Source organism: Scyliorhinus torazame, chromosome 1, assembly GCF_047496885.1.
Source record: "Scyliorhinus torazame isolate Kashiwa2021f chromosome 1, sScyTor2.1, whole genome shotgun sequence".
Classification (NCBI taxonomy): Eukaryota; Metazoa; Chordata; class Chondrichthyes; order Carcharhiniformes; family Scyliorhinidae; genus Scyliorhinus; species Scyliorhinus torazame.
This window is the reverse complement of record NC_092707.1, coordinates 363278464-363304981: the sequence shown is the minus strand read 5'-3', so window position 1 is coordinate 363304981 and position 26518 is coordinate 363278464. Positions and strand designations below refer to the sequence as shown.

General features: G+C 49.1%; 1 protein-coding gene across 5 annotated transcripts in view; it reads left to right on the top strand.

Moving 5' to 3' along the window:
- The window catches only part of LOC140408125 (protein STPG4-like), a 120089-nt gene that overhangs the window by 82807 nt on the left and 10764 nt on the right, over nucleotides 1-26518 (top strand). Inside the window, exon 6 of one of the 5 annotated variants that reach the window (XR_011940081.1) lies at nucleotides 25972-26072. The exons of 3 other annotated variants lie outside the window; for them this stretch is intronic. Coding sequence is in view for 1 of the 2 variants with exons in the window: in XM_072495269.1 (XP_072351370.1) it covers nucleotides 23371-23406 (36 nt within the window). In the remaining variant the exon portion in view is untranslated. Of the gene's footprint in view, nucleotides 1-23370; nucleotides 23427-25971; nucleotides 26073-26518 lie in introns of those variants that run through there. One more of the 5 variants, XM_072495269.1, reaches the window with a different exon arrangement.

The window sequence follows — 26518 nt, the reverse complement described above, 5'->3', positions numbered from 1 at the left end:
TGACAACAACAGCAGAGTTTTGGATGATTTCAAGTTTACATGGGACAGCATGTAGGAGACGAGCCAGGAGTCCAGTGGAATAATCGAGACTAGGTCAGCACAAGTGACCAACTAAAGGAACACCCTAATAATTATCAGGCAACTGCAAGTCAGCCATGCTCAGTTATGTTCTCCTCTCTATGAACATTAGAACATTGAACTTACAGTGCAGAAGGAGACCATTCGGCCCATCGAGTCTGCACCAACCCCACAAGCCCTCACTTCCACCCTATCCCCGTAACCCAATAACCCCTGCTAACCTTTATTTTGGTTACTAAGGGCAATTTATCATGGCCAATCCACCTAATCTGCATGTCTTTGCACTGTGGGAGGAAACCGGAGCACCCGGAGGAAACCCACGCAGACACGGGGAGAACGTGCAGACTCCGCACAGGCAGTGACCCAGCGGAGAATTGAACCTGGGACCCTGGCTCTGTGAAGCCGCAGTGCTATCCACTTGTGCTACCGTGCTGCCCTCTATGGTGAACCCATAGGTCTCATAACATTGAGATCCCAACAGGTGTGGAGTTGCCATTCGTTCTGTGCCATTTGTTACCAGCCACAGTCAGAGGCCGGGATAGAGGGAGGGTGGATCCGCCAACACGCGACTCCAAACCTCCACCCTCCCTGGTGAATGTTCATGGCTGACAAGGGCTCATGTGGTTAGTCTTTCTATGCTGCCAAGGCAGTGGTCTCTCTATAGAGATTCAAGAGTAATGGAGGTAGGCAGAATAGTGTCAGGGGGAAGCTTCTTGCACATGGTTCACATCAGCCTGGTCAAAGCAATGTCTCCATGCACAGTCATGCATGAACAGGAGTAACACCCACCGCTGGTCCTCCGGGATGTCCTTCACCTACAGGGGATGGGGTAGTGAGGCCAGGCGAAGGGCGTAGCACATGCCCTCTATCTTCGAGATGGTGAAACTGGTTAAAGACATGCTCACTAAATTTTTCACTGCAATACATTCACAGATCCACTGAGGCATTAATGATGCAGGTTGCAGGAAACCCAGCCTTGCGAATGACTCATCCAGATGAGGAGAAGGAGTGCCCATCACAGGTTGGCACTGGGTCAAGAGGAGCAAGGACCTGAGCGGCATGAGGCACCGGGGCCTCAAGAAGGTCAAAATAAGTGTGAGGTGATGCATTTTGGTAGATCAAATCGGGGCAGGACCTACTCAGTTAGTGATGCACGATCAATTGCATAAAGACTAAAGTTGGGTACAACTGTGGCTTTATTACAGTCAGATGCGTGGCCTCCTGCTGCTTTTGGTGAAATGGCAGGGTACTGGAGGTCATACATATTTATACAGGTCTCCGTGGGCGGAGCCAGCCGGCAGGAGCTACCGGTGAACCTGTAGTGCAGGGCCTACCTTACATCTCCTATTACAGTGGTTCACCACATTCACCCCCTGTTAAAAATGAGTCCGGCGGGGGTGCCGTGAAACTATATACAATTAGTGCAATTATGTACAGTGGTAGGGAAAGAAAAGTCCATGTTGACGGTCCGGAGTCCGTCAAAGGTTCAGCCGGTCCGGTGCTTTGGTGCTTCGTTGGGTGCGGCGTAACGGTGGTGGCGAAGTCGGTGCTGGCGGTGGTGGAGGTGGCACCGATGGCGGTGGTGGCGGTGCTGATGCTGGCCAGTCATCGGGAAACTCCGGGAGCGTGCTGAAGTCCTCTTCGTCCTCTTGTGTGGAAAAGGGGAGGGGGGGGTGGTCTGGTGGGGTCAATATTGGTGGTGCGGTGGGAGGTGGGGGTGGGGAGCGCATTGGTGGGGGTGTGTGTTGGGGTGGAACCTGACCGTGCCAGGTCCCTGAGTGAGACAGTATCTTGGCGGCTATCAGGGAACTCAACGTAGGCATATTGAGGGTTGGCGTGGAGCAGGTGAACCCTGTCCACCAAGGGGTCTGCCTTGTGGAGTCGGACGTGCCTACGGAGAAGGACCGGTCCTGGAGCAGCGAGCCAAGTCGGGAGCGACACCCCGGATGTGGACTTCCTGGGGAAGATAAAAACACGTTCATGGGGTGTGTTATTAGTGGCGGTGCACAATAGTGACTGGATGGAGTTTAGAGCGTCAGGGAGGACCTCCTGCCAGCGAAAGGCTGGGAGGTTCCTGGACCGTAGGGCCAGCTGGACGACCCTCCAAACCGTCCCATTCTCCCGTTCTACTTGCCCGTTTCCCCGGGGGGTTGTAGCTGGTCGTCCTGCTGGAGGCTATACCCCTGCTGAGCAGGAACTGACGAAGCTCATCGCTCATGAATGAGGATCCCCTGTCACTGTGGATGTAGGCGGGGAAACCGAACAGGGCGAAGATGGTGCTGAGGGCCTTGATGACGGTGGCAGACGTCATATCGGGGCGTGGGATGGCGAAGGGAAATCTGAGGTACTCATCGACTACACTGAGAATGTACGTGTTATGGTCGGTGGAGGGGAGGGGCCCTTTGAGATCCACGCTGAGGCGTTCAAAGGGGCAGGAAGCCTTCACCAGGCGCGCACGGTCTGGCCGGTAGAAGTGCGGCTTGCACTCCGCACAAACCTGGCAGTCCCTGGTAACTGTCCTTACTTCCTCGACGGAGTAGGGCAGATTGCGAGCTTTGACCAGATGGTACAATCGAGTGACCCCCGGGTGACAAAGGCTGTCGTGTAGGGCCCGGAGTTGGTCCACTTGTGCGCTGGCACATGTACCTCGGGAGAGGGCGTCTGGGGGCTCGTTGAGTTTACCGGGGCGATACAAGATCTCGTAATTATAGGTGGAAAGCTCGATTCTCCACCGCAAGATTTTATCAATTTTGATCTTGCCCCGCTGTGTGTTATTGAACATGAAGGCTACTGACCGTTGGTCCATAAGGAGAATGAATCTCTTACCGTCCAGATAATGCCTCCAATGTCGCACAGCTTCAACGATAGGGTGGGCCTCCTTTTCGACGGATGTGTGTCGAATTTCAGAGGCATGAAGGGTGCAGGAAAAGAATGCCACGGGTCTGCCTGCCTGGTTTAGAGTGGTGGCAAGGGCGACGTCTGAAGCGTCGCTTTCTACTTGGAAAGGCAGTGACTTGTCCACTGTGCACATCCCGGCCTTGGCGATGTCTGCTCTGATGCGTGCGAAAGCGTGTTGTGCCTCGGCCGCGAGGGGGAATTGGGCGGACTGAATGAGTGGGCTGGCCTTGTCCGCATAGTTTGGGACCCACTGAGCGTAGTAGGAAAAGAACCCCAGGCAGCGTTTGAGGCCTTGGGGCAGTGGGGGAGGGGAAGTTCCATGAGGGGGCGCATGGGGTCGGGCTCGAGAAGTCCATTTTGGGCTATATAGCCGAGAATCGCTAACCGGGCCTCTCGTGCTGACCACACACTTCTCTTTGCTGTAGGTCAGGTTGAGAAGAGTGGCAGTGCAGAGGAATTATTCGAGGTTGACATCGTGGTCCTGCTGGTCATGGCCGCAGATGGTGACATTATCTAAGTACGGAAAGGTGGCCCGCAAACCGTACTGGTCGACCATTCGGTCCATCTCTCTTTGGAAGACCGAGACCCCATTTGTGACACCAAAAGGGACCCTAAGGAAGTGGTAGAGGCGACCGTCCGCCTCGAAGGCAGTGTATGACCGGTCCGACTTCCGGATGGGGAGCTGGTGGTAGGCGGATTTCAGGTCAATTGTTGAGGAGACCCGGTACTGCGCAATCTGATTGACCATATCAGATATGATTGGCAAAAAGGGAGGGGGGATCGACCCTGAGGGTCGCGAGGCCGCAAACGGTAAGGGGGGGTAATGGCCCACCGAATTTGAGGGTGAGGCTCTGGAGGTTGCACTGGAAGTCCAGGCCCAACAGGAGTGCAGCGCAGAGATTAGGAAGGACATAGAGGTGGAAGTTACTAAATTCTACGCCCTGGACCGTGAGGGTGACTGTCCAAAAGCCTCTGATCGGGACGGAGTGGGATCCGGAAGCTAGGGAGATCCTTTGATTGGCAGGGTGGACCGCGAGGGAGCAGCGCCTTACCGTATCTGGGTGAACGAAGCTTTTGGTGCTCCCGGAGTCCAGCAGGCACGAGGTCGCGTGGCCGTTGATGTTAACATCGTCGACGAGGTGGCCAGGTTGTGCGGGCGAGATTGGTCCAGCGTCATCGAAGCGAGCTGCGAGTAGCCATCGGATGCCTCTGGTGGCGAGCGTGTGCGTTTCCGATGTCGGGAAGTCCGGAGACCCTTTGGGGTACAAGATGGCGGCGCCCATGGTGCGCACATTGCGGGGTCAGGACAAGATAGCGGCACCCATGGTGCGCACATTGCGGGGTCAGGACAAGATGGCGGCGCCCATGGGGCGCACATGGCCGAAGGGGGACAGGATGGCGGCTCACATTGTGCGTCTGGCGTGGGGAAGGGGGCGATAGCGGGCGCGATCGCAGCGACAGCGCGGGCCTGGCACACAGCCGCGAAGTGGCCCTTTTTACAGCAGGCCTTACAAACTGCAGTGCGGGCCGGGCAGTGTTGGCGGGGGTGCTTCTACTGACCGCAGAAGTAGCAGCGGGACCCCTGGGATCGGTGTGCAGCGCAGGCGTATTGGGAAGGCAGGGCCCCTGCTGAGGAGGTCGTTGGCGGGTCCAGGAGGGGTAGGAAGGAGTAGAAGGGTGGGCAGCACGGCGGGAGTGGTACGATTGTATGTTACGGGATGCGACCGTCATGGAGAGCGCCAAGGTTTTCGTCTCCGCCAGTTCGAGCGTGGCCCCTTCCAGTAATCGTTCTTCGATGCGGTCCGACGCAATCCCCGTCACGAAGGCATCGCGCATGAGGAGATTCGCGTGTTCGGCGGCCGTAACGGCCTGACAGTCACAGTCCCGGACGAGTGGAATTAGGGCCCGCCAGAAGTCTTCGATGGACTCACCAGGTAGTTGCGAGAGGGTGGCGAGTACATGCCTGGCGAAGAGCGTGTTCGCCTTCTGCGCGTAGTGTTCCTTAAGTTCCATTGCTTTTGTGTAATTCGTGGCATCTTGGATCAACGGGAACACGCTGGAGCTCAGTCTGGAGTACAGGACGTTTATCTTCTGAGCCTCCGCTGGCGCGGGGTCCGCCGCGTTGATGTAGGCCTCAAAACATGCTAGCCAGTGAGCAAAGTCTTTCCTGGTGTCGGGCGAGTGCGGATCCAGCTGCAGGCGATCGGGCTTAATTCGGATATCCATTCTGTGGAAAATCTGACTGTTACAAATTGATGCACGATCAATTGCACAAAGACTAAAGTTGGGTACAACTGTGGCTTTATTACAGTCAGATGCGAGGCCTCCTGCTGCAGCTGGCAAAATGGCAGGGCACTGGAGGTCATGCATATTTATACAGTTCTCCGTGGGCGGAGCCAGCCGGCAGGAGCTACCGGCGAACCTGTAGTGCAGGTCCTACCTTACATCTCCTATTACAGTGGTTCACCTCAGTTAGTTAATGGTAGGGTGTTGGGGACAGTTTTAGATCAAAGAGATCAAGGAGTACAGGTTCATAGCTCCTTGAAAGCGGAATCACAGGTGGAAAGGATGGTGAAGAAGGCATTCGGCATGCTTGATGTCATTGGTCAAAACATTGAATACAGGAGTGGGACGTCTTGTTGAAGTTGTACAAGACATTAGTAAAGCCACACTTGGAATACTGTGTTCAGTTCTGGTCACCCTATTATAGAAAGGATGTTATTAAACTAGAAAGAATGCAGAAAGGATTTACTAGGATACTACCAGGTCTTGACGGTTTAAGTTATAAGGAGAGGCTGGATAGACTGGGACTTTTTCCCCTGGAGTTTAGGAGGCTTAGCGGTGAACGTATAGAGGTCTATAAAATAATGAGGGGCACAGATAAGGTAGATAGTCAACATCTTCTCCCAAAGTTAGGAGAGTCTAAACTAGAGGGAAAAGTAGGTTTAAGGTGAGAGGGGAGAGATACAAAAGGGTCCAGAGGGGCAATTTTTTCACACAGAGGGTGGTGAGTGTCTGGAATGAGCTGCCAGAGGCAGTAGTAGAGGCGGGTACAATTTTGTCTTTTAAAAAACATTTAGATTGTATTACAGGCGGGGGACCAAGAAAGAGGGATAGGGGACCTACCGCTGAGGAGGGCGGAGGGGAGCTTTCGGTATCTGGGGATCCAGATAGCCAGGAGTTGGGGGACCCTACATAAACTGAACCTGACGAGGTTGGTGGAGCAAATGGAGGAGGATTTCAAAAGATGGGACATGTTACCGCTCTCGCTGGCGGGTAGAGTGCAGTAGGTCAAAATGGTGGTCCTTCCGAGGTTTCTGTTTCTGTTTCAGTGCCTTCCCATTGTGATCACTGAGGCCTTTTTAAAGAGAGTAGGCAGGAGTATTATGGGGTTTGTGTGGGCGAATAAGACCCCGAGAGTAAGGAGAGGGTTCCTGGAACGCAGTCGGGACCGAGGAGGGTTGGCGCTGCCAAACCTGGGGAGCTACTACTCGGCAGCAAATGTGGTGATGATCCGCAAGTGGGTTATGGAGGGAGAGGGGGCGGCATGGAAGAGGATGGAGATGGCGTCCTGTAAAGGAACGAGCCTGGGGGCGTTGGTGACGGCACCGCTGCCGCTCTCGCCGACAAAGTATACCACGAGCCCGGTGGTGGCGACAACGCTAAGGATCTGGGGCCAGTGGAGACAGCACCGGGGTGCAATGGGAGCATCGGTGTGGTCCCCTATCAGGGGTAACCACCGGTTTGTCCCGGGGAAGATGGACGGGGGGTTCCAGAGCTGGCATCGGGCGGGGATTGGAAGAATGGGGGACCTGTTCATCGACGGGACGTTTGCGAGCCTAGGGGCACTGGAGGAGAAGTTCGAGTTACCCCCGGGAAATGCCTTTAGATATATGCAGGTGAGGGCTTTTGTGAGGCGACAGGTGAGGGAATTCCCGTTGCTCCCGGCACAAGAAGTTCAAGATAGGGTGATCTCGGGTGTATGGGCCGGGGAGGGCAAGGTGTCGGAAATACACCAGGAGTTGAAAGAAGAGGGGGAAGCGCTGGTAGAAGAGTTGAAGGGTAAATGGGAGGAGGAGCTGGGGGAGGAGATCGAGGAAGGTCTGTGGGCTGATGCCCTAGGTAGGGTTAATTCCTCCTCCTCGTGTGCCAGGCTCAGCCTGATACAATTTAAGGTGGTTCACAGAGCTCACTTGACGGGGGCGAGGTTGAGTAGGTTCTTTGGGGTAGAGGACAGATGTGGAAGGTGCTCAGGGAGCCCGGCGAACCATGTCCATATGTTTTGGTCATGCCCGGCACTGGAGGGGTTCTGGAGAGGAGTGGCGGGAGCAATATCTCAGGTGGTGAAAGTCCGGGTCAAGCCAAGCTGGGGGCTAGCAATATTTGGAGTAGTGGACGAACCGGGAGTGCAGGAGGCGAAAGAGGCCGGCATTCTGGCCTTTGCGTCCCTAGTAGCCTGGTGAAGAATCTTGCTGATGTGGAAGGAGGCGAAGCCCCCCAGCCTGGAGGCCTGGATAAATGATATGGCTGGGTTCATAAAGTTGGAGAGGATTAAGTTCGCCTTGAGAGGGTCTGCGCAGGGGTTCTACAGGCGGTGGCATCCATTCCTAGACTATCTCGCGGAGCGTTAGAGGGGAAGGTCAGTCAGCAGCAGCAACCTTGGGGGGGGGGGGGGGGTGCGGTGGAGGGGACGTCCTGGGAGGAGGGGGGGGGGGGGAAGGGGGGACTGCCTGGGAGGGTGGATGAGCAAGAGATAACATGAAGGGTTGGGGAAACTGGCACGTATGCGTGAGGGCCAGTGTACAAAGCTGTGTAAATATATCATTTTGCCATGTATATATCTTGCTCTGCGCGATTTCTCAGTTTTTTTTGTTACGGGGGGGTTATTGTTTGTAAGGGAGAAAAATTGTGTAAAACATTTTCATAAATATATTTTTTAAAAATAAAATTAAAAAAAATAAAAAGCATTTAGATAGTTATATGGATAAGATGGGTAAAGAGGGATATAAGCCAAATGTGGGCAATTGGGACTCGCTTAGTGGTAAAAACTGGACAGCATGAACAAATTGGGCTGAAGGGCCTGTTTCCATGCTTTAAAACTTCTATGACTATGTTGGTGAATAGGGTCCACTGTAATGGAGAGCATTGATCTGACCGTGGGTGTAGCACAGGTGCTGTTCTTATCCAGAGATGAGAGGAAGGTAATGCTGGAGATACCTTCATATGTTCCGGGTTGCAGTTGCTCATATCTGCCAGCTTGTCCAGTATGAACTGGAGCTGCAAGGACTGGTAGTGCAGAGCTCCCGACCTGCAAGAGTGAATGGCTGTCCGGGGTGCTGTTTAAGTATGGCGACAGGACCTTCGACCTGCTGAGGTAACGGCAGAGTAGCTAACTTCCTGCCCCACCCTGCCATGAGATTTGCCGAACTCCTTGTGGATGCATAATCAATGAGCTGAACACTGGAGTGTTCAGCCACCATGCCTCCCAGCGGGAATCACGTCAAATTTCCTTCCCACCACTGGACTTAGTCTCCAGATGAAAAACTCTGCCCATCGTCACTGACATTCTGCCCTCTCCCTTGCAGGAAAGGTCACCCACATCAGAAGGAACCTGCAAAGGACAGTGGACGAAAAGCTCTCACGGAGTTGTCTCACAGGATAATAGGCAACAATGCCTCGGTGGCACCGAGCACTGCAAAGGCCATCCTGGGTGACTACAAATTGATGCCTTATGCATCATATTCACTCACATCTCCCCACATCCTGAAAACCCCATGAAGTGCAATCTGCCATTAGAGTGTACGAACCTCCTGCTTTAAGCTCTACCTCCTTTCCTCGCCCTTACTCTCCACTACACTTTAACACTTTCAGATGGTGAAGAACTGCCAACTGCACAGCCACTGCAGCCTCACATGGAAGAGTGATAGGAGAAATATGCCTCGGAGAGGCACTATCATTTGACCTTACATTCACAGACCCCAGTTCTGATACTGCACAAATGTTAGAGGCTAATTTAGGATCAGGATCTATACGTAATGAGACGTTGTGCACAAGTGGCTGCGGCTGTGATTGGAGGATAGGTTAGCTCAGGTATTGTCAAACTCGGGGGCGTGACCCACGGATGGGTCGCGGGCGGGTGTTGGGAGGGTCGCGGAGCCGTCCGTCGCGGTGCTCCCGATCGCGCAAATCCACGCGCAACAGCCGCAGCAGCCGGCTTTTAATAATGACAGCTGCGAGCGGCCTTCAAAATAGCCAGGAACAGATTTAAAAAATTCGGCCACACTGCGCATGCGTCCCCGATCATCAGTGCGCATGCGCAAAACTATGCACATATGCGCCGATGATTGGCCACGCATGCGCAGTGCGGCCGCATTTTGTTTTATATGGTCGCTGCCTTTTTTTTTACAAGTTCGGGGGGCCAAAGGGACCATTGGGGCCAAAGGGACCCAAAACTATTTCCTCCATTTTTGTCAGCAACAAACAAGGTAAGAGAAAATGGTGGGTCGCGCAGGTCGGCCGTCGTGGGCCGCAAAGGTCGGCCGGCGTGGGTCGCAAAGTTTGGCCGGCGTGTGTCGCGAAGGTCGGCCGCCGTGGGTTGCGAAGGTCAGCTGGTTTGGGTCCTGAAGGTTGGCCGGTTGGTAAAAATAGGACCCCGGAAAAAAAGTTTGAGAAACACTGGATTAGCTCATATGCAAACATCTCAGAGGGCGGGATCACAGCCAATGGGACAGCACTGCATAAGAGCTCTGGGTCAGACAAGGGGATTCATAAGACAGGACTAAGGGGATGCAAAGGAGTGATTAATTTATATTGTTGAATAAAGTTATTGAGTGATGTTGGCCAGTTGGACATTGTAATGGTGGGGGGGGGGGGCCTGATATGGATGAGGTAAGCAGTCCAGTCCTATGGAGGCAGGGACGGGAGGGATGGTGATAGCATCTCCACAAGCTTCTATATTTTATAAAAATGATATAATCACTGAAAACACATGACACAGTGAACAAAAGACTTTCCAGTCTCTGCCGAGATAAACTCCATCATTTTATTCATTGTACATGCCTACAATTGTAACTTTAATCCCTAACCTCCCTGATGGCTCACTAATGCAGTGCTAACATTATAGATCAGACGATCTTGGGTTCAATTCCTCCTAGCCGCTGAGCTTGCTGTTTTAGCCAAGCCTGCAGCTGAAGTGCTATAATTGGCTTCAGTGCCCTTGGGGCTGAGTTCCCCACTCGTGATCACTAGGCACTGGTCCCTGGTGCAAACTGGGGGTCATGTGAAGAGAAGATGAGCCTCAATTGTGAATCATGGTTGAAGAACCTGCTGACATTTGCTGTCTAGCCACACACGAAGAATCATTTCACTGTTGGTCAGGCTTTCTCTCTATGTCACCCGAGAAAGAAATGTGTAGAGAATGGAAATGAACGTCAATGTCTAAATGCCTCCCTTCTCACATACCAAACAAAACATTTTGCAGCTGTACAGACTATGAAAAAAAATGTTTACCCTAGTTTCCTTTCCGTTTCTCTCCAGAGAACACTTGCTCGTTATTCTTGCTGGGATACAGTTCCACAGGTGGCGAAAGCTTTCCAGTATCTTAACAAAGTGGCTATTTTTCATGAGAGATCATGGATAATGAATGTTGGCAGGTTATTTCACCATTCGAGGTATACATTGGGATCTGATCTCCTTACCCATATCTTTTCTTCAAGCGTGATTATAAGCATGACATGATTTGCACCTCACTACCTCACATGAACCAAAGTCAATCGTAGCACCACTTCAGAGATTAACTATCTCACCACAAACTATTTGTTGTAGATTTTACAGCACATGAGGAGGCCCATTCGGCCCCTCTTCTGGCCCTTTTAAAAGAGCAACCAAAGAGAAAATGCTGGAAAAACCCAGCAGGTCTGGCAGCATCTGTAGGGAGAGAAAAGAGCTAACGTTTGAGGCCAGATGACCCTTTGTCAAAGCTAAAAGACAGAGAAAGTTGGAAATATTTATACTGTGGAGTGAAAGAATGAAAGATGAGTCATAGCCACAGAAACCAAGGGAACAGGGTGCTAATAGCCACAGAAACCAAGGGGAAAGAGTGCTAATGGCAGTCCCCAGAGAGAGCAAAAGGTGTGAAAGGCCAAACTGCGGAGAAACTAACATCAGAGGGTAAACTGTGACAGAGGTTGATGTGGGGGAGGGGAAGGGGAAGCAAAGGGGAGAAAAGGTAAGGAAAGGGGGACAAAATGGGAGGGTAAATATATATACAGAAAGACAACAAAGAAAGAAATGGTAAAAGACAGTTAAAAGGAAATGGGATGAAAACAAATGGGTCAAGATGGGGTAGAGCTAATCATCTGAAGTTGTTGAATTTGATGTTGAGACCGGAAGGCTGTAGCGTGCCTAACCGGAAGATGAGATGTTGTTCCTCCAGTTTGCGTCGAGCTTCACTGGAACATTGCAGCAGGCCAAGGACAGACATGTGGGCATGGGAGCAGGGTCTTGTGTTAAAATGGCAAGCAACGGGAAGGTCAGGGTCCTGAATGCGTACAGACCGAAGGTGCTCAACAAAGCGATCACCCAGTCTGCGTTTGGTCTCTCCGATATAGAGAGCTATGTAGTTAGCCCCTCTCCCCTGCCAATTACCTTACAATTTTTTTCCTTTCACGTACATACACAGTTCACTTTCGAAACTTGCTGTCGAATCTGCCTCCACCACTCCTTCACGCAGGTTTGCTGTGGGACTTTCTTGTCTGTAAAGCTCAGTTTTACCCCATGGAATTGTATTGTATTTATCATCTGAGCCACTGAGGGTAAGTCCCAGAGGGAACATTTGAAATAAAATCAAGTAAAAATTGTCATGATATTCAAACACACACATCATGATGGACACACCAACAGACAAATCAGAGCACACAAAGCACCACAACCAATCACACACAAGGACACCAACCACATAAAAGCACGAGCACGACACCTAGTGGACAGTAGGTCTGGGGACAAAGACACAGACAAGACCTGTTACAAGATCACAAACAGGGAATCCCCACATGCAGAGTATCAAGACAAAACCGTACATAGAAAGTTTAAATAAAATAGCGTTGTACCATATACAACCGTGTTGGCTCATCTGTGTGTCAGAACGCCCAACACCACATGGTACAGGAGTGGATCGATACCTGCCAACTAACCTGCCATTCTGGACATGGACCGCACCGACAAACCGCAGCCGTTGCAAGTCGCGGGGAACCTAGGTACCAATTGGAAGCTCTTCAGGCAGCGATTTGACCTGTACATCCGAGCCAACAAAAAACAGAGTGCCTCGGATGAAACGAAGATTGCAATGCTCCTCTTCTACGCAGGTCAGCACGCCCTCGACGTCTTCAACTCACTGGTGTTCAAAGAAGGCGAAAACCAATCCAAATATGACACGGTCATCCTCAAACTGGACCAGCACTTTAAGGTTGAAGTGAATGAAAGTTTTGAAAGATACCTCTTTCAGCAACGCCTGCAAGGTAAGGAGGAGCTTTTTCAACCCTTTTTGACGCACCTCCGAATTCTAGCGCAGTCCTGCGGTTACGGCAGCACCACAGAGTCCATGATCAGGGACCAGATTGTTTTTGGCGTTGCCTCTAGTGGCCTACGCCAGCAGCTTCTTAAAATAAAAAGCCTCACCTTAGCGTCTGCTGTGGAAGCCTGTGTCCTCCACGAGAATGCAACCTGCCGTTTTGCCCGATTTCAGGCGTCCGAGTTGGCACGGAGGGGGTCCCCAGCCGTCGAATCGGCAAGCCAGGCCGCCCACGACGCCGAACGCATCCAGGCCGTCGATTACTTCCCGACCCACGGCCCGGACGACAGCGGCCGCTTCCCGCGCTTTTCGCGGTCTCCCGCGCTGGTGCGCGCCAAAAATAACGGCCACATCGAGGGACGCACTGCGCAGGCGCGCCCACCGCAAGATCGCACTGCGCATGCGCAGTGGCGCAACGAACTCCGTGACGTCATGACGTGCGGCAATTGTGGAGATGTACACTTAAAAGGGCAATGTCCTGCTAAAAACCGACAGTGCCTCAGATGTGGCAAGAGAGCCACTATGCTGCCCACTGTCGTTCGGCTCAACCCAGGATCCTGCACATCCCTGACAATCTCGCAGACAAGTCAGGACCGTCCAGCCCACGCATCAAGACTTCCAGTTAAGTGATGCAGATGACCAGGATGCCTTCTGCGTTTCCGTCATCGATGTCAACAAGGTCAATGCCATCAATCCAGCCGATGAGGGGTGTGCCACCCTGACGGTCAACCGATCGCGCGTCACCTTCCGTCTGGACACCGGCGCATCCGCCAACCTGATTGCATATTCTGCATTCCAGGCCATGAAGGTCAAACCACCCACAACGCCATCCCGGCTCAAGATGGTTGATTATAACGGGAACGTCATCCCGTCCATAGGATCTTGCCAGCTATAGATAACTCACAAGATGCACACGGCCACACTCCCCTTCGAAGTTGTCGGCTCATCAAAAGACTTGTTACTGGGCGCACAGGCGTGCAAGGTCCTTCACCTGGTACAGCGCATTATGTCTCTCTCTCCAGATGAGATATCCGACTTCCCGGATGCTGAGTTCCACGCAAATCTCCATTCCCTCCTTGCTCACAACCAGGAGGTTTTTGAAGGCATATGGGGACATTGCCATACACGTACAAGATTCGACTCAAACCGGACGCCATCCCTGTCGTTCACGCACCTCGCAGGGTTCCTGCGCCACTCAAAGACCGCCTCAAGTTGCAGCTGCAGGATCTTCAGGACCAAGGGGTCCTATCCAGGGTCACGGAGCCCACGTCATGGGTCAGCTCCATGGTCTGTGTAAAGAAGCCCTCTGGCGAGCTCCGCATATGTATAGATCCTAAAGATCTGAATAACAACATCATGCGGGAACACTATCCCATCCCGAAACGAGAGGACCTCACCAGCGAGATGGCGCAAGCCAAAATATTTACCAAATTGGATGCGTCCAAAGGATTTTGGCAGATCCAACTGGACCCGGCCAGCCGAAGACTATGCACATTCAACACCCCTTTTGGCAGATTCTGCTACAACCGGATGCCATTCGGCATCATTTCAGCATCTGAAGTTTTCCACCGCATTATGGAGCAGATGATGGAAGGCATCGAAGGGGTACGTGTATATGTGGACGATATCATCATTTGGTCCACCACTCCGCAGGAACACATGCATCGTCTACGACGTGTCTTCACCCGCATACGACAAAATGGCCTGCGTCTCAACCGCGCCAAGTGTGCCTTCGGCCAGATGGAGCTGAAATTCCTCAGGGACCACATCTCACGATCAGGGGTCCGTCCCGATGCAGACAAAGTTAGCGCCATCACAGCCATGCCACGGCCGGCTGACAAGAAGGCTGTCCTCAGATTCCTGGGCATGGTCAACTTCCTTGGGAAGTTCATTCCCAACCTGGCTTCTCATACAACGAATATGCGCCATCTCGTAAAAAAATCAACAGAATTCCACTGGCAGCAATCGCATCAGCTGGAATGGGAGGAGCTCAAGCACAAACTGGTCACGGCACCAGTGCTGGCGTTCTTTGACACGACTCGCCCTACAAAGATCTCAACAGACGCCAGCCAATCTGGTATTGGAGCGGTACTCCTGCAAAAAGACAGCACGTCGTCATGGGCCCCGGTTGCATATGCCTCACGAGCCATGACCCCTACCGAACAGCGCTACGCGCAAATAGAAAAAGAATGCCTGGGCTTGTTAACTGGACTGGACAAGTTCCACGACTATGTGTATGGCCTGCCACGATTTACGGTTGAAACTGACCACCGCCCCCTGGTCAACATCATTAACAAAGACCTGAACGACATGACCCCTCGCCTTCAGCGCATCTTACTTAAACTCTGGAAGTATGATTTCGAACTGATCTACACTCCGGGGAAGGATCTCATCGTGGCGGACACGCTCTCCCGAGCAGTGAGCACACCACCAGATGCGGAGGGGTTCGTGCGTCAAATTGAGGCACACGTGACTCTGACAGCAGCAAATCTGCCAGCTGATGATCTAAGTCTGGCCCACATACGCGCAGAGACGGCGACTGACCCCCTTCTGCAGCGAGTGATGCGCCACATGACGGAAGGGTGGCTCAAAGGGCAGTGCCCCCAGTTTTATAATGTGCGAGATGACCTCACCAACATAGACGGGGTCCTTATGAAATTAGACAGGATCGTTATTCCGCACAGCATGCGCCAGATGATTCTTAATCAACTACACGAAGGCCACTTGGGCGTCGAAAAATGCAGACGAAGGGCCCGGGAGGCGGTATATTGGCCGGGTATTAATGAAGACATAGCCAACATGGTGCTCAATGGCACAACCTGTCAGAGGTTTCAGCCGGCGCAACCTCCGGAGACGCTTCTACCACACGAGTTGGTGACGTCCCCCTGGGCGAAGGTGGGTGTTGACCTATTTCACGCGCTCGGCAGAGATCACATCGTTATTATAGACTAGTTCTCAAACTACCCGGAAGTCATGCCTCTCCATGATCTGACGTCGTCCGCAGTCATTGGGGCCTGCAAGGAAACATTTGCTCGCCATGGCATTCCAAGGACTGTCATGTCAGACAATGGACCCTGCTTCGCCAGCCGTGAATGGTCGTCCTTTGCCGCAGCATATGGTTTCACTCATGTGACATCCAGCCCTCTACATCCACAGTCGAACGGGAAGGCTGAAAAGGGCGTCCACATTGCCAAGCGGCTCCTGTGCAAGGCGGCTGCTGCCGGATTGGACTTTAACCTCGCCTTGCTGGCCTATCGATCGACCCCGCTATCCACGGGTCTCTCGCCAGCGCAACTACTAATGGGTCGCTCCCTCAGGACGACGGTACCGTCCATCCTGGCACCAACAACAGACCATGAGACGGTTCTTCGGAACATGCAAATGCAGCGTGATCGCCAGAAAAGTCAGTACGACACACGAGCGATGGACCTGCCCCCCCTGTCCTCTGGGGACAAAGTACGCGTCCATCAACCGTATGGTGGCTGGTCAGCACCGGCCGAAGTCCTCCGACATGTGGCTCCCCGCTCGTTCCTGGTTCGCATGCCAGATGGTTCAGTGCGTCGCCGCACTCGGCGCGCCCTTCGCCGACTTCCACGCTCGCAGCCACACAGTACGCACACGCCAGATCCTCAACAGGCTTCCGAGGATGACTTTGTGGAGCTGCCGCAGATCACGCCCTCTCCATCGCCACCCATGGCCATGCTTGCACATCAGCCGGTGGTTCTTGATCCACCCTTGAGGCGGTCAACCCGAACTCGTCACAAGCCCATTAGACTGGACTTATAACACCGTTCATATGTCTAACAAGTTACACAATTTTATATGATAACCTGTTGTTGTTTATCGTTCCAGATATCGTCTGACTGGACCACTGTTCAAGTTTTTTTTCTCGTTCGCATTCATGTTCTGTTATGGTACAACCTTGTTCATGTGACGCACCCGACGTCGCCCCATGTAAATAGTTACGTCATATGCACATGCTGTACACAACACACACACACTCTTAGATGCACTCACGACGCGATCATATTTATTACCACGTAGGCACATATCTTTGTAAAAAGGGGGGATGTCATGATATTCAAACACACACATCATGATGGACACACCAACAGACAAATTAGAGCACACAACACCACAACCAATCACACACAAGGACACCAACCACATAAAAGCACGAGCACGACACCTAGTGGACAGTAGGTCTGGGGACAAAGACACGGACAAGACCTGTTACAAGATCACAAACAGGGAATCCCCACGTGCAGAGTATCAAGACAAAACTGTACATAGAAAGTTTAAATAAAATAGCGTTGTACCATATACAACCGTGTTGGCTCATCTGTGTGTCAGAACGCCCAACACCACAAAAATAACTTAACTACTCCCGATGAATCCCATAATCCTCTGGCCTAAATGCATGTGAGGTAATCATGAAGTAAACTAATTGCGTCTTCTGCTGAAGCTAAGACTCAGGAGGTCACCATGTCTGCAGCCTCTTGTAATTAATTTGCTTTGTACACAGAAGTGCTGCTCTATTAAAGGGCCGGGATAACACAAATGCAGCCTCAATTGCACATGGTTTGTTAGAAGCCATTTACATAAAGGCAGTGATAATACCACCACCGAAAGCCCAAAATACCCATCAATCCATTAAAACATCTCACAGTTCAGGCCCCTGGCTCGCAGAAACAAATACTTGAGAACTCAAAAACGGAAAATGCTGGAAAAACTCAGCAGGTCTGGCAACACCTGCGGAGAGCGGAACAGAATTTACATTTCGAGTCAGTATGTCTCTTCTTCAGAGCTTTTATTTCAGTGCTTTTACTTTATTGAAGAACTTAGTTCTGTTGCTGAATTGATATGAAATGGTGCGGCAAATTGGCAACCTTCAGTGCGGCAGGATGCCTGTTGGCAATTGGACTTCCTCAGACTCAACTGGGAACGATATTAAACTGCAGGACACAGGTCCTGGGTACGAGAGAGTCGCCCCATTTTCCTCTTCTTTTACCTTTCTGTAAAGTCTCAGGCAAGCGGCCACTCGGAAGCGACAACTGTAGAAAAAAAGTTAGATTTATTTCCTTACGTATTTACACCTCCTACTCCCCGAAGGGTCTCCTCCACCCGACCTACACTTGAGCCGGGGTATTTATGTCCCAGCAATCCCTGGTTTAAGGGATGCGCTGTAGATCGTACTCAGGTGAGGCCACTGAGATTGCAGATCCCTGGCCTCCTGTAGGGTTATAACACCTTCCCTCCCTCAGGCACCCAAAGATTGGTAAGGGGCACTAAATATCTAAAAGTAGGAGAATAACATTTTAAAAAGGCAAAATATGACAGTATTGGTCAGAGATTTCAAATCGTAGATTTTGTAGAATTATACTTAATGTTAAAGCTCATCTTGATGTGGAGTGATGCATGAAACATGCCCATCCAACCCCATATGAATCTTCACAGTCAATTTGATTTTGATTTTAATGTATTAGCTCCAGGCCTAGGAAACACCTGTAATTGGGAAGAGCTCAATACTGGGTGGGAAGTCTCACACTGCGACACAATTTACTGATCTGCAGAAACATCAGAGACTCATTGTGATTTCAAGAATTTGAATGTCGGAATGTTTCTGTGGCTCTGGTTTTAATAACCAGTGGATTTCCTGTGGAAAACTGGGTTGACGGCTTCATTTCACAAGTACCCGTGGTACGATGAGAGCAATTTTAACAGCTAGGCCTCACGTTAATCCAGCTGAACAACTTCCCCACTTGTTCCAGGTAGGACATCTTCAGGAAGTTACGTAAAATATCGCAGCCCAGGGCCACCCTGTGATTTCATAGAATTTAGAATTTACAGTGCAGAAGGAGGCCATTCGGCCCATCGAGTCTGCACTGGCTCTTGGAAAGAGCACCCTACCCAAGGTCAACACCGCCACCCTATCCCCATAACCCAGCAACCCCACCCAACACTAAGGGCAATTTTGGACACTAAGGGCAATCTATCATGGCCAATCCACCTAACCTGCACATCTTTGGACTGTGGGAGGAAACCGGAGCACCCGGAGGAAACCCACGCACACACGGGGAGGATGTGCAGACTCCGCACAGACAGTGACCCAAGCTGGAATCGAACCTGGGACCCTGGAGCTGTGAAGCAATTGTGCTATCCACAAGGCTACCGTGCTGAATGGTATCCCACAATCCACAAGATGGGAGAGAACCTGGAGGCCTAAACTTCCCTTTTGGGGGACGATGGAGTAGTCCTGCCTCCTCTTAGGCCTTTTTTGTGCCCATTTCCACTCCCTTGCTGGTTTAGCCTGAATGGAAACTCATTGTCCTATGAGTGGAAGTGCTTCTTCGACAACATTGTGCACCTAGAAACTGCAGGAAAAAGTTCAATGATACTACCAGGTCAACCGTGGTGCAGGAACTGTCCTGACATTCCAATACTCTATGCACTAGGTACTATGGCAGGTCTCCCTCACATTCTTTACTGCCTTATTACAAATGCCAAAGTGACAACAAAGTCCCCTCAGCTTTCATTCTTACTTGTTCCTTTGTTTACATCTTTACATCTGCATTGTCCTCAAGAATTCTATCATTTCATGTACTTGTCTTTGCACCCAAATGTGGGCAGCATGTTGATACTTGGATATTACAAATTGGAACATCTCACTTTTATTCTGTTTGCAGGAAACAGCCCAGAAGAATTCTCAGCAATCACTTGTTGGGAAACCGTCTAACTTTAGCTATTTAACGCTATATGAGGAAAACCCTGTAAAGTGATAGAGAAATAAAAGATGGCTCCAGCTTATGATGTGTTATAAAAGTCTACTGCCTTTCACTCTCATCTTATTTTCTTATTTGCTAACAGCCAGCAAAGCATCATCTTAAGCTCTTTATCATGCTACTCCGACCGAATTACTGAAATGTATACATTGTTCATCAGACACCATTCAATCTCTCTTCCCCTTTTTCTTTAGCTATGCCAGAGGAAGTCAGGCAAGACCCCATTAACTTTGACTGTTCTAGGACATGCCATCACTCACACTTTCCCTCCAAAACATTAATCAGATATTCATCCTTGGGAATGTAATAATTCAGCTAGAGGGGAGTACATTAGATGAAGCACAAGTCATGAGTACACAGGAATGGGTGGTGTTGGCAGAGGAGGAGGTGGAGCCTGCTACCGGCTGTGTCGGCCTCCTGATAATTCTGAAAACCTGGACCACACAAAAAAATAGAGGCTAGCTGAGTATCAAGTGTTGGTGCAGGCATTGGAGACCTTGTCCAGTCGTGTGTTACTGATGATGGCTCAGCTGGACGGATCCACTAGTTGCATATAAGCAGCCCCACTTGGTGCTTTTTACGGCAAATAAAACATGAACTTTATGGCAATTCCAGGACATCTGCAGATGTGATACCAGACAGGCAGTTAGGGCTTCTCTCCCACAGATGCTCAAACTGTAGCAATAGAGGTCCAGAGTTCGAGAATGCGATGGGTTTTCCATTCCAGCATTGAAAGACTTGGGAATTAGTCGGAGAAAACCAGAGGTAAGGCTTTACTGATTTCAGTGGTGTCAGAAGGACTGCTGTCTCAGCTATTATTGACAGTAATGAGCAGTGCCCAGGAGTATTACTGAAATATGCACTGGTGTTGACTCTCTTGCCAACTCCTGCTCGTGCCAGTACAGGTGTCAGAAAACACACTCGCCAGAGGATCTATATATCAGTGCAAGTGTCACTATCTGCAGAAAGTCCATTTCAGGACTGGGCTATTGAGAGGCGAGGACTATCTTCAGTCCTAGGAGCTTTGCATGTACACACAGTTAGCACATACCCCTGCCATCATAGTAGCTCAAAAAAACCATCAAACCAGGTTGTGAGATTGACCATGCTAGATTTCTGTCCATTTAATGCCAACAATTGCACATGAAACTGCTCTACATATTTATCAGTTCCTGGGTGCAGTTCATACTGGTGTAGTGATGGTGGTATGGGAAGAGTTCCACTGCAGCAAGATTTAAGACTTGTCGTAAGGTGCAGTAACCATTGTTAGAGCTAAGGGGATAAGTCAGTCATGAATAAATAGGCAAAGGTGAGTTGAACCGGGAGCAACTTCCTACTGTGAACTGTCTGTTACTGAGATTCTTTAAAAAAACTGGAAGATATCTCTGAGCCTTGGGACAGGAGCAGTAATCCATCACACTGATTAATCTTCGCAACTTCTAAAATTTAAATCATTTATTTGCAAAATGTAAAGCAAATGGACAGTGAGCCAAGGGGAGGAAGAGGATAAGGGCCAGGCGAGGATAAATATTCTTTAAATGAGAAGAATGTTAAGGAGGTTTCTGAATGAGATATCAAGGTAGAGATGCTGAGGGAGGAATTCCCAAAGGCTGAGACTAAGGTGGGTGGATGAGCAGCCACAGATAGTAGAGCAGGGAGAGCAGGGAACCCCTTGTGAGTTTACGTGTATGGGTTTTTGGGACAGCTGATGAGTTTATTTGGATGACATGATTTTCTTTGATTTTTTTAATGAACATGGATTAAGGCGAACAGTCACAAAATTTACCAACTAGTTCACCTGTGCATTTTACATCTACTTGATCTCTGCCACATTTTGTAAGTCATCAAGCCATCTTTGGCAGGATAGTGGAATAGCCCTCAACACTCCAAAGAGACTGCCGGAAGGTCTGCCGGAGGATTGGGCCTGAGGGGTGCTGGTCCCTTTGGGAGGTGGCCATAAAGCTCCTTTATTAAAGGGGATTGCTTTAAAAAATGTTTAAAAAAAGAGTTGGGATAATTTTAGGCCTTGAACGCGGCCTGGATTTCCAAGTGGCTCTGACATCTGTCAATGTGTTTGCCAGAACATCAAAGAAGGCTTGGGACAGAACTCTAGTATTTGGTCCCTCTCACTTCAATCACCTTGTGAGGGTATAAGTATGTGGTTGGGGGTTTCAACCCCATGAGACCCCCTGAACACTTTGTCACTAGGCTATGAGGAGAGGTTGAATAAACTCGGTTTGTTCTCACTGGAACAACGGAGGATGAGGGGCGACCTGATAGAGGTCTACAAAATTATGAGGGGGTACAGACAGAGTGGATAGACAGAGACTTTTTCCCAGGTTAGAGCGGTCAAATACTAGGGGGCATAGGTTTAAGGTGCGGGGAGGGCAAGTTTTAAAGGAGATGTACAAGGCAAGTTTTTTACACAGAGGGTAGTGGGTGCCTGGAACTCGCTGCCGGAGGAGGTGGTGGAAGCAGGGACGATTGTGACATTTAAGGGGCATCTTGACAAATACGTGAATAGGATGGGAATAGAGGGATACGGAGCCCGGAAATGTAGAAGATTTTAGTTTAGACGGGCAGCATGGTCGGCGCTGGCCTGGAGGGCCGAAGGGCCTGTTCCTGTGCTGTACTTTTTCTTTGTTCTTTGTTCTTTAGGCCATCACCCTCTCTTAAATATATCGTGGTCTATTTTCTAGTCAATACAGTGGGAGTCTGCTGGAATCACTGAAGATTTTCAAGGTCACTGTCTTTGTGATGTGAACTAATCAGTTCCATGGCCTATCAATCCCATGACCTAGGGCGGTATGGTAGCACAGTGATTAGCACTGTTGTTTCATAGCGCCAGGGATCCGGGTTCAATTCCTGGCTTGGGTCACTGACTATGCGGAGTCTCCATGTTCTCACCCGTATCTGCGTGGGCTTCCTCCGGGTGCTCTGGTTTCCTCCCACAAGTCCCAAAAGACGTGCTTTTTAGGTGAATTCTGAATTCTCCCTCAGTGTACCCGAACAGGCGCTGGAGTGTGGCGAGTAGGGAATTTTCACAGTAATTTCAGTACAGCGTTATTAATGTAAGCCTACTTGTGACACTAATAAAGATTATTATTATCAGTTGGCTTAAACAAAGATATTCTTCAGCCAGTAAAAATCCAATTGGTGAAAGCAGCTCCCGCCACCAAAATGGTTGGCTTGAGCCAGGAGGTGAAGGAGAAGAGAATAAATAAAAGTTGTTGAAGATACTTCCAGGATTACAGAAATGCTAGGATAGATTGATTGATAATAAGGTAACGATAATGATTTAAAAAATCTTTCAAAAAAGCTGAGAGAAAATGGAAAAGAGAAGAGAATGAAGGAAATCTAATGGAATTAGATATAGTTCTTGTGGCTAAAGGGATGAAGGGATATGATGGGGAAGGTGGGATAAGGGTATTGAACTTGATGATCAGCCATGATCATAATGGATGGCGGAGCAGGCTCGAAGGGCCGAATGGCTTCCTCCTGCTTCTATTTTGTATGTTTCTACGAAAGGCAGAAAGTGTTTAAATTCTATTGGATTTGGAAGAACACAGTCATACTGAGGTTATGACCGGATGTGTTACACCCACTGGTGTTCTAAGTGTTTGACTCCAATAGAAGTCCCAGACCACCACATTAATATTGACAGATTTGAGTATTCATTCAGGGGAGGGGGCAGCAAAATGCAGGGCATCTACATTGTGCAGGTTCCCAGTAAAAGAAAACTACACAGATTAAATTGGCCCTTTGTAAGAGAGATGGATTTACAATGTCCAGAACCTTTTTCTTGCCATGTTCCAGACCAATAAGCCAATTTAGAGGGCCTCACCTCAGCCATGCAAGTATACTACAAAACTGCATTGTGCCACCATACAGTATGTCGGGGGCTCATGTGATAAAACAAGTCGAATTCCAGCAGATGACTCCATCCCAATGGTCCCATTGCTTTTTAGTAGATGAAGCATCTAGAAAGTGGACACAATTACGACCTACCTTCACCCTGAGATAATTGCACCATTTTATCTTCAGGACAGAGATTTGGGTGCGGTAGCCGACTGCTTATAATGATACTGAACAAATTGCGGCCAGAAACTGCCTGCTGTGCGCCCAATACGGTAGGGAGGAAGAGCAATATTTCGGAAGTTAGATGCAGGAACATCAGGAGCATTTTAAATGCAGAATAATTTATTCAAATTATGGTTCTGTGGGTGGGCTTTTCAAGTCCAACTCACTGCAGGACCAGAAACCCCCACCCAAAGTCAATGGACCTTTTGCTGGTACGTCAAATATTCCGTCCCCGTGGTGGGTGAGGCTGGAAATTTTACGCCTGTGTCTATTAAATTGTGCATTACGGTAGTTCCACTTCTAGCCTATGCGGTTCACCCTTGGTGCTCTCAGTGTGACTGTAGATTGGTAATAAATACTGCCTGTATTGTCAAATCTCAAGAGCAAAATTTTTGAAATGTTGAAAATTTCAATGAGGGTTAGAATCGTAGCACAGAGAACATTTACGGCACAGAAAGAGGTCACTGGCCCATCATGTCTGTGCCAGCCCAAAATTTAGCCAACCAGCCTAATCCCAATTTACATCTTTTGGAAATTGCCCTGCAGGTTACGGCGCTCGAGCTGCCTATCTAGGCATCTTTTATGTGAGTTGAGGGTTTCTGCTTCCACTACCCTTTCAGATAGTGAGTTCCAGACACTCACAGCCTTCTGAGTGAGAATGTTTTCCTCATCTCCCCTGTACTAATCACTTCAAATCTATGCCCCAGAGTCACTGACCGAAGGTAAATAGGCCCTGCCCATCCACTCTGTCCAGGCCCCTCACAATGTTGTACATCTCAATTCAATCTCTCCTTAGCCTCCCCTGTTCCAAGGAGACTATCCCCAGCCGAACCAATCTTTTCCCATAGCTGCATATTTTTCCAGTCCTGGCAAATATCCGTGTAAATCTCCTCTGCACCCTCTGACGTGCAATTCGGATGGGGTCCTCCCCATCAGTTGCTCTGAGCAATTTCAGCAAAAGATCCACGGAGTCTTAATTGCTCGGTTTACCTTGGGTTCCCGTTGGTCTTCCAGCGAAGCTATAGATGAATTGTAATCGAGGAGTTCCAGTATTCCTCTTCTGTCTTTGCCAGCAGTTTGCCTCCAAGTCTAAATCCAGACTGTGGAAGTTCAGGGTTGTAATCTTTTACTGCATTATTTAAACTGTGAATGTTTGAAGTGTTAATCAAGGGAGTCCTCAAGATATAGAGGCAAATGAATTAAGATCAGAGGTAAAGAATGCTTCAAAATTGATGAGTACAGGAAAAGCTCCAGGCATTGATAAAGTAACAACAGAAAATCGAAAATCCCTTGAATTAGAAGTGATTACAGACATTTGTGATTAAATATGTAGCAAAGGATACATTCCAAGTGACTTGAGACATTAGTTACTCGTTAAGTAACCGAAGAAACCTAAAGCGATGGAGGGCATTCAATTTAGATCTGTAAGCTTAATGAGTCATTTAATTACATTGATCTTGAAAATCATAATACAAAGAAATAATAATGCATTTGAAGCAGAAATTGGTGGAATAAAGTTTAGATTTAGATCTGGAATATGAATAAGAGAGTTTTTAAAATAGATTTAGAGCACCCAATTCTTTTTTTCCAATTAAGGAGCAATTTAGCTTGGCCAATCCACCTAACCTGTACATCTTTGGGTTGTAGGAGTAAGGCCCATGTAGACACAGGGAGAATGTGCAAACTCCACATGTACAGTGACTTAGGGGTGGGATCGAACCCAGGTTTTCGGTGCCATGAGGCAGCAGTGCTAACCACTGCACCACCGTGCTGTCTCTATGAATAAGAGAGTTAATATTTAACCTAAGAACAATCTAAAAAAAAATCTAGGAGTAAACACAAACATTCACATCTGCTTCCTAGCCAATGAAAAGCCATTCATCATGTTTATCACCAAAATCGAATAAATGTGTTTTTGAAATGTGAAATTGACAGTAAAGATGTTACATTCATCCAGAGCCTATATTGGGCCCTAATAATGAGCATCAGGCTAGAAGATGGACAATCAGATAGGTTTTAAGTGAAGAGAGGAATACAACAAAGCTGTGTACTGTGGCCAAAATTATTCAATCTCTACACAGAACAAATGTTTGGAGATGTCTTTCTAGGGCTAAAAATCAGAGGTAAGAAAATAACAAACTTGCAGTATGCTGACAACACAGTGCTACTTACAGGTTCCATAGAGGTCCTACAAAATATCATAGATCAAGTAAAATCTATAAATTTAGAATACGATTGAGTATGAACACCAAAAAGACAAAAATGATGGTCACCAGATGGAATACCTTAGAAAGAACAAGAGTGAAGATTGAAGTGGATGGTTTCAGAAACACATTCATTCGCTTTTGGTGATAAACATGATGAATGGTTTTCATTGGCTAGGAAAAATAGATGAGTTTGTTTTTTTAGGACAAATGATATCAGATGACGGTAGCTGTGATTCTGAAACTAAGGAGAGAGGTAGTTAGAAGTAATTTTGAGAAGAAGAAGGATGTGTTAACAACAAGAAAACTCAAGCTTGTACCATGGAAAAAAACATTCTATCTATTTTCCTGTCTGTCTCAGAAACCTGGACAATAAATAAGGATCTGTGGAAGAAAGTGGAGGCCTATGAAAAATGGACACTGCTTAAAATTCCATGAACATGCCATAAGATCAATAAAGAGGTAGATGAAATTGCAAGAACAAAAATAACTCTTAAAAAGTGGCATTCAGAAAAGAAAATGTTAGTATTCCAGCTAATTGATCAGAGCAGAACAGCTACAGAGATCTCTGCTGGAGGGCAAAGTGGAGGACAGCAGAAAGAGGGGTCAGCCTTGGTGTAGTGGATGATGGACTATTTCAGATGGGCTACAGTGGATGTTCAAGACAGAGGAGCATGACATATCATTTCAGCAATATTCCTTCAAGGAACTTTACTCCTGACACTTGAGCAGATGAATTACCCATTGATTTGCGGTGTAGCTAGATAAGAACTAAAAGTCCTTGGGAATTAGTTCAGTCACAAAACGGTGACTGTTCTAGGACTCAAATTCTTCATTTTTAGTCTTGGGTGCGATTCAGCAACTGCGCTGCGCATGGCGCAGATCCAGGCGCAGCGGTTGGATTGCGC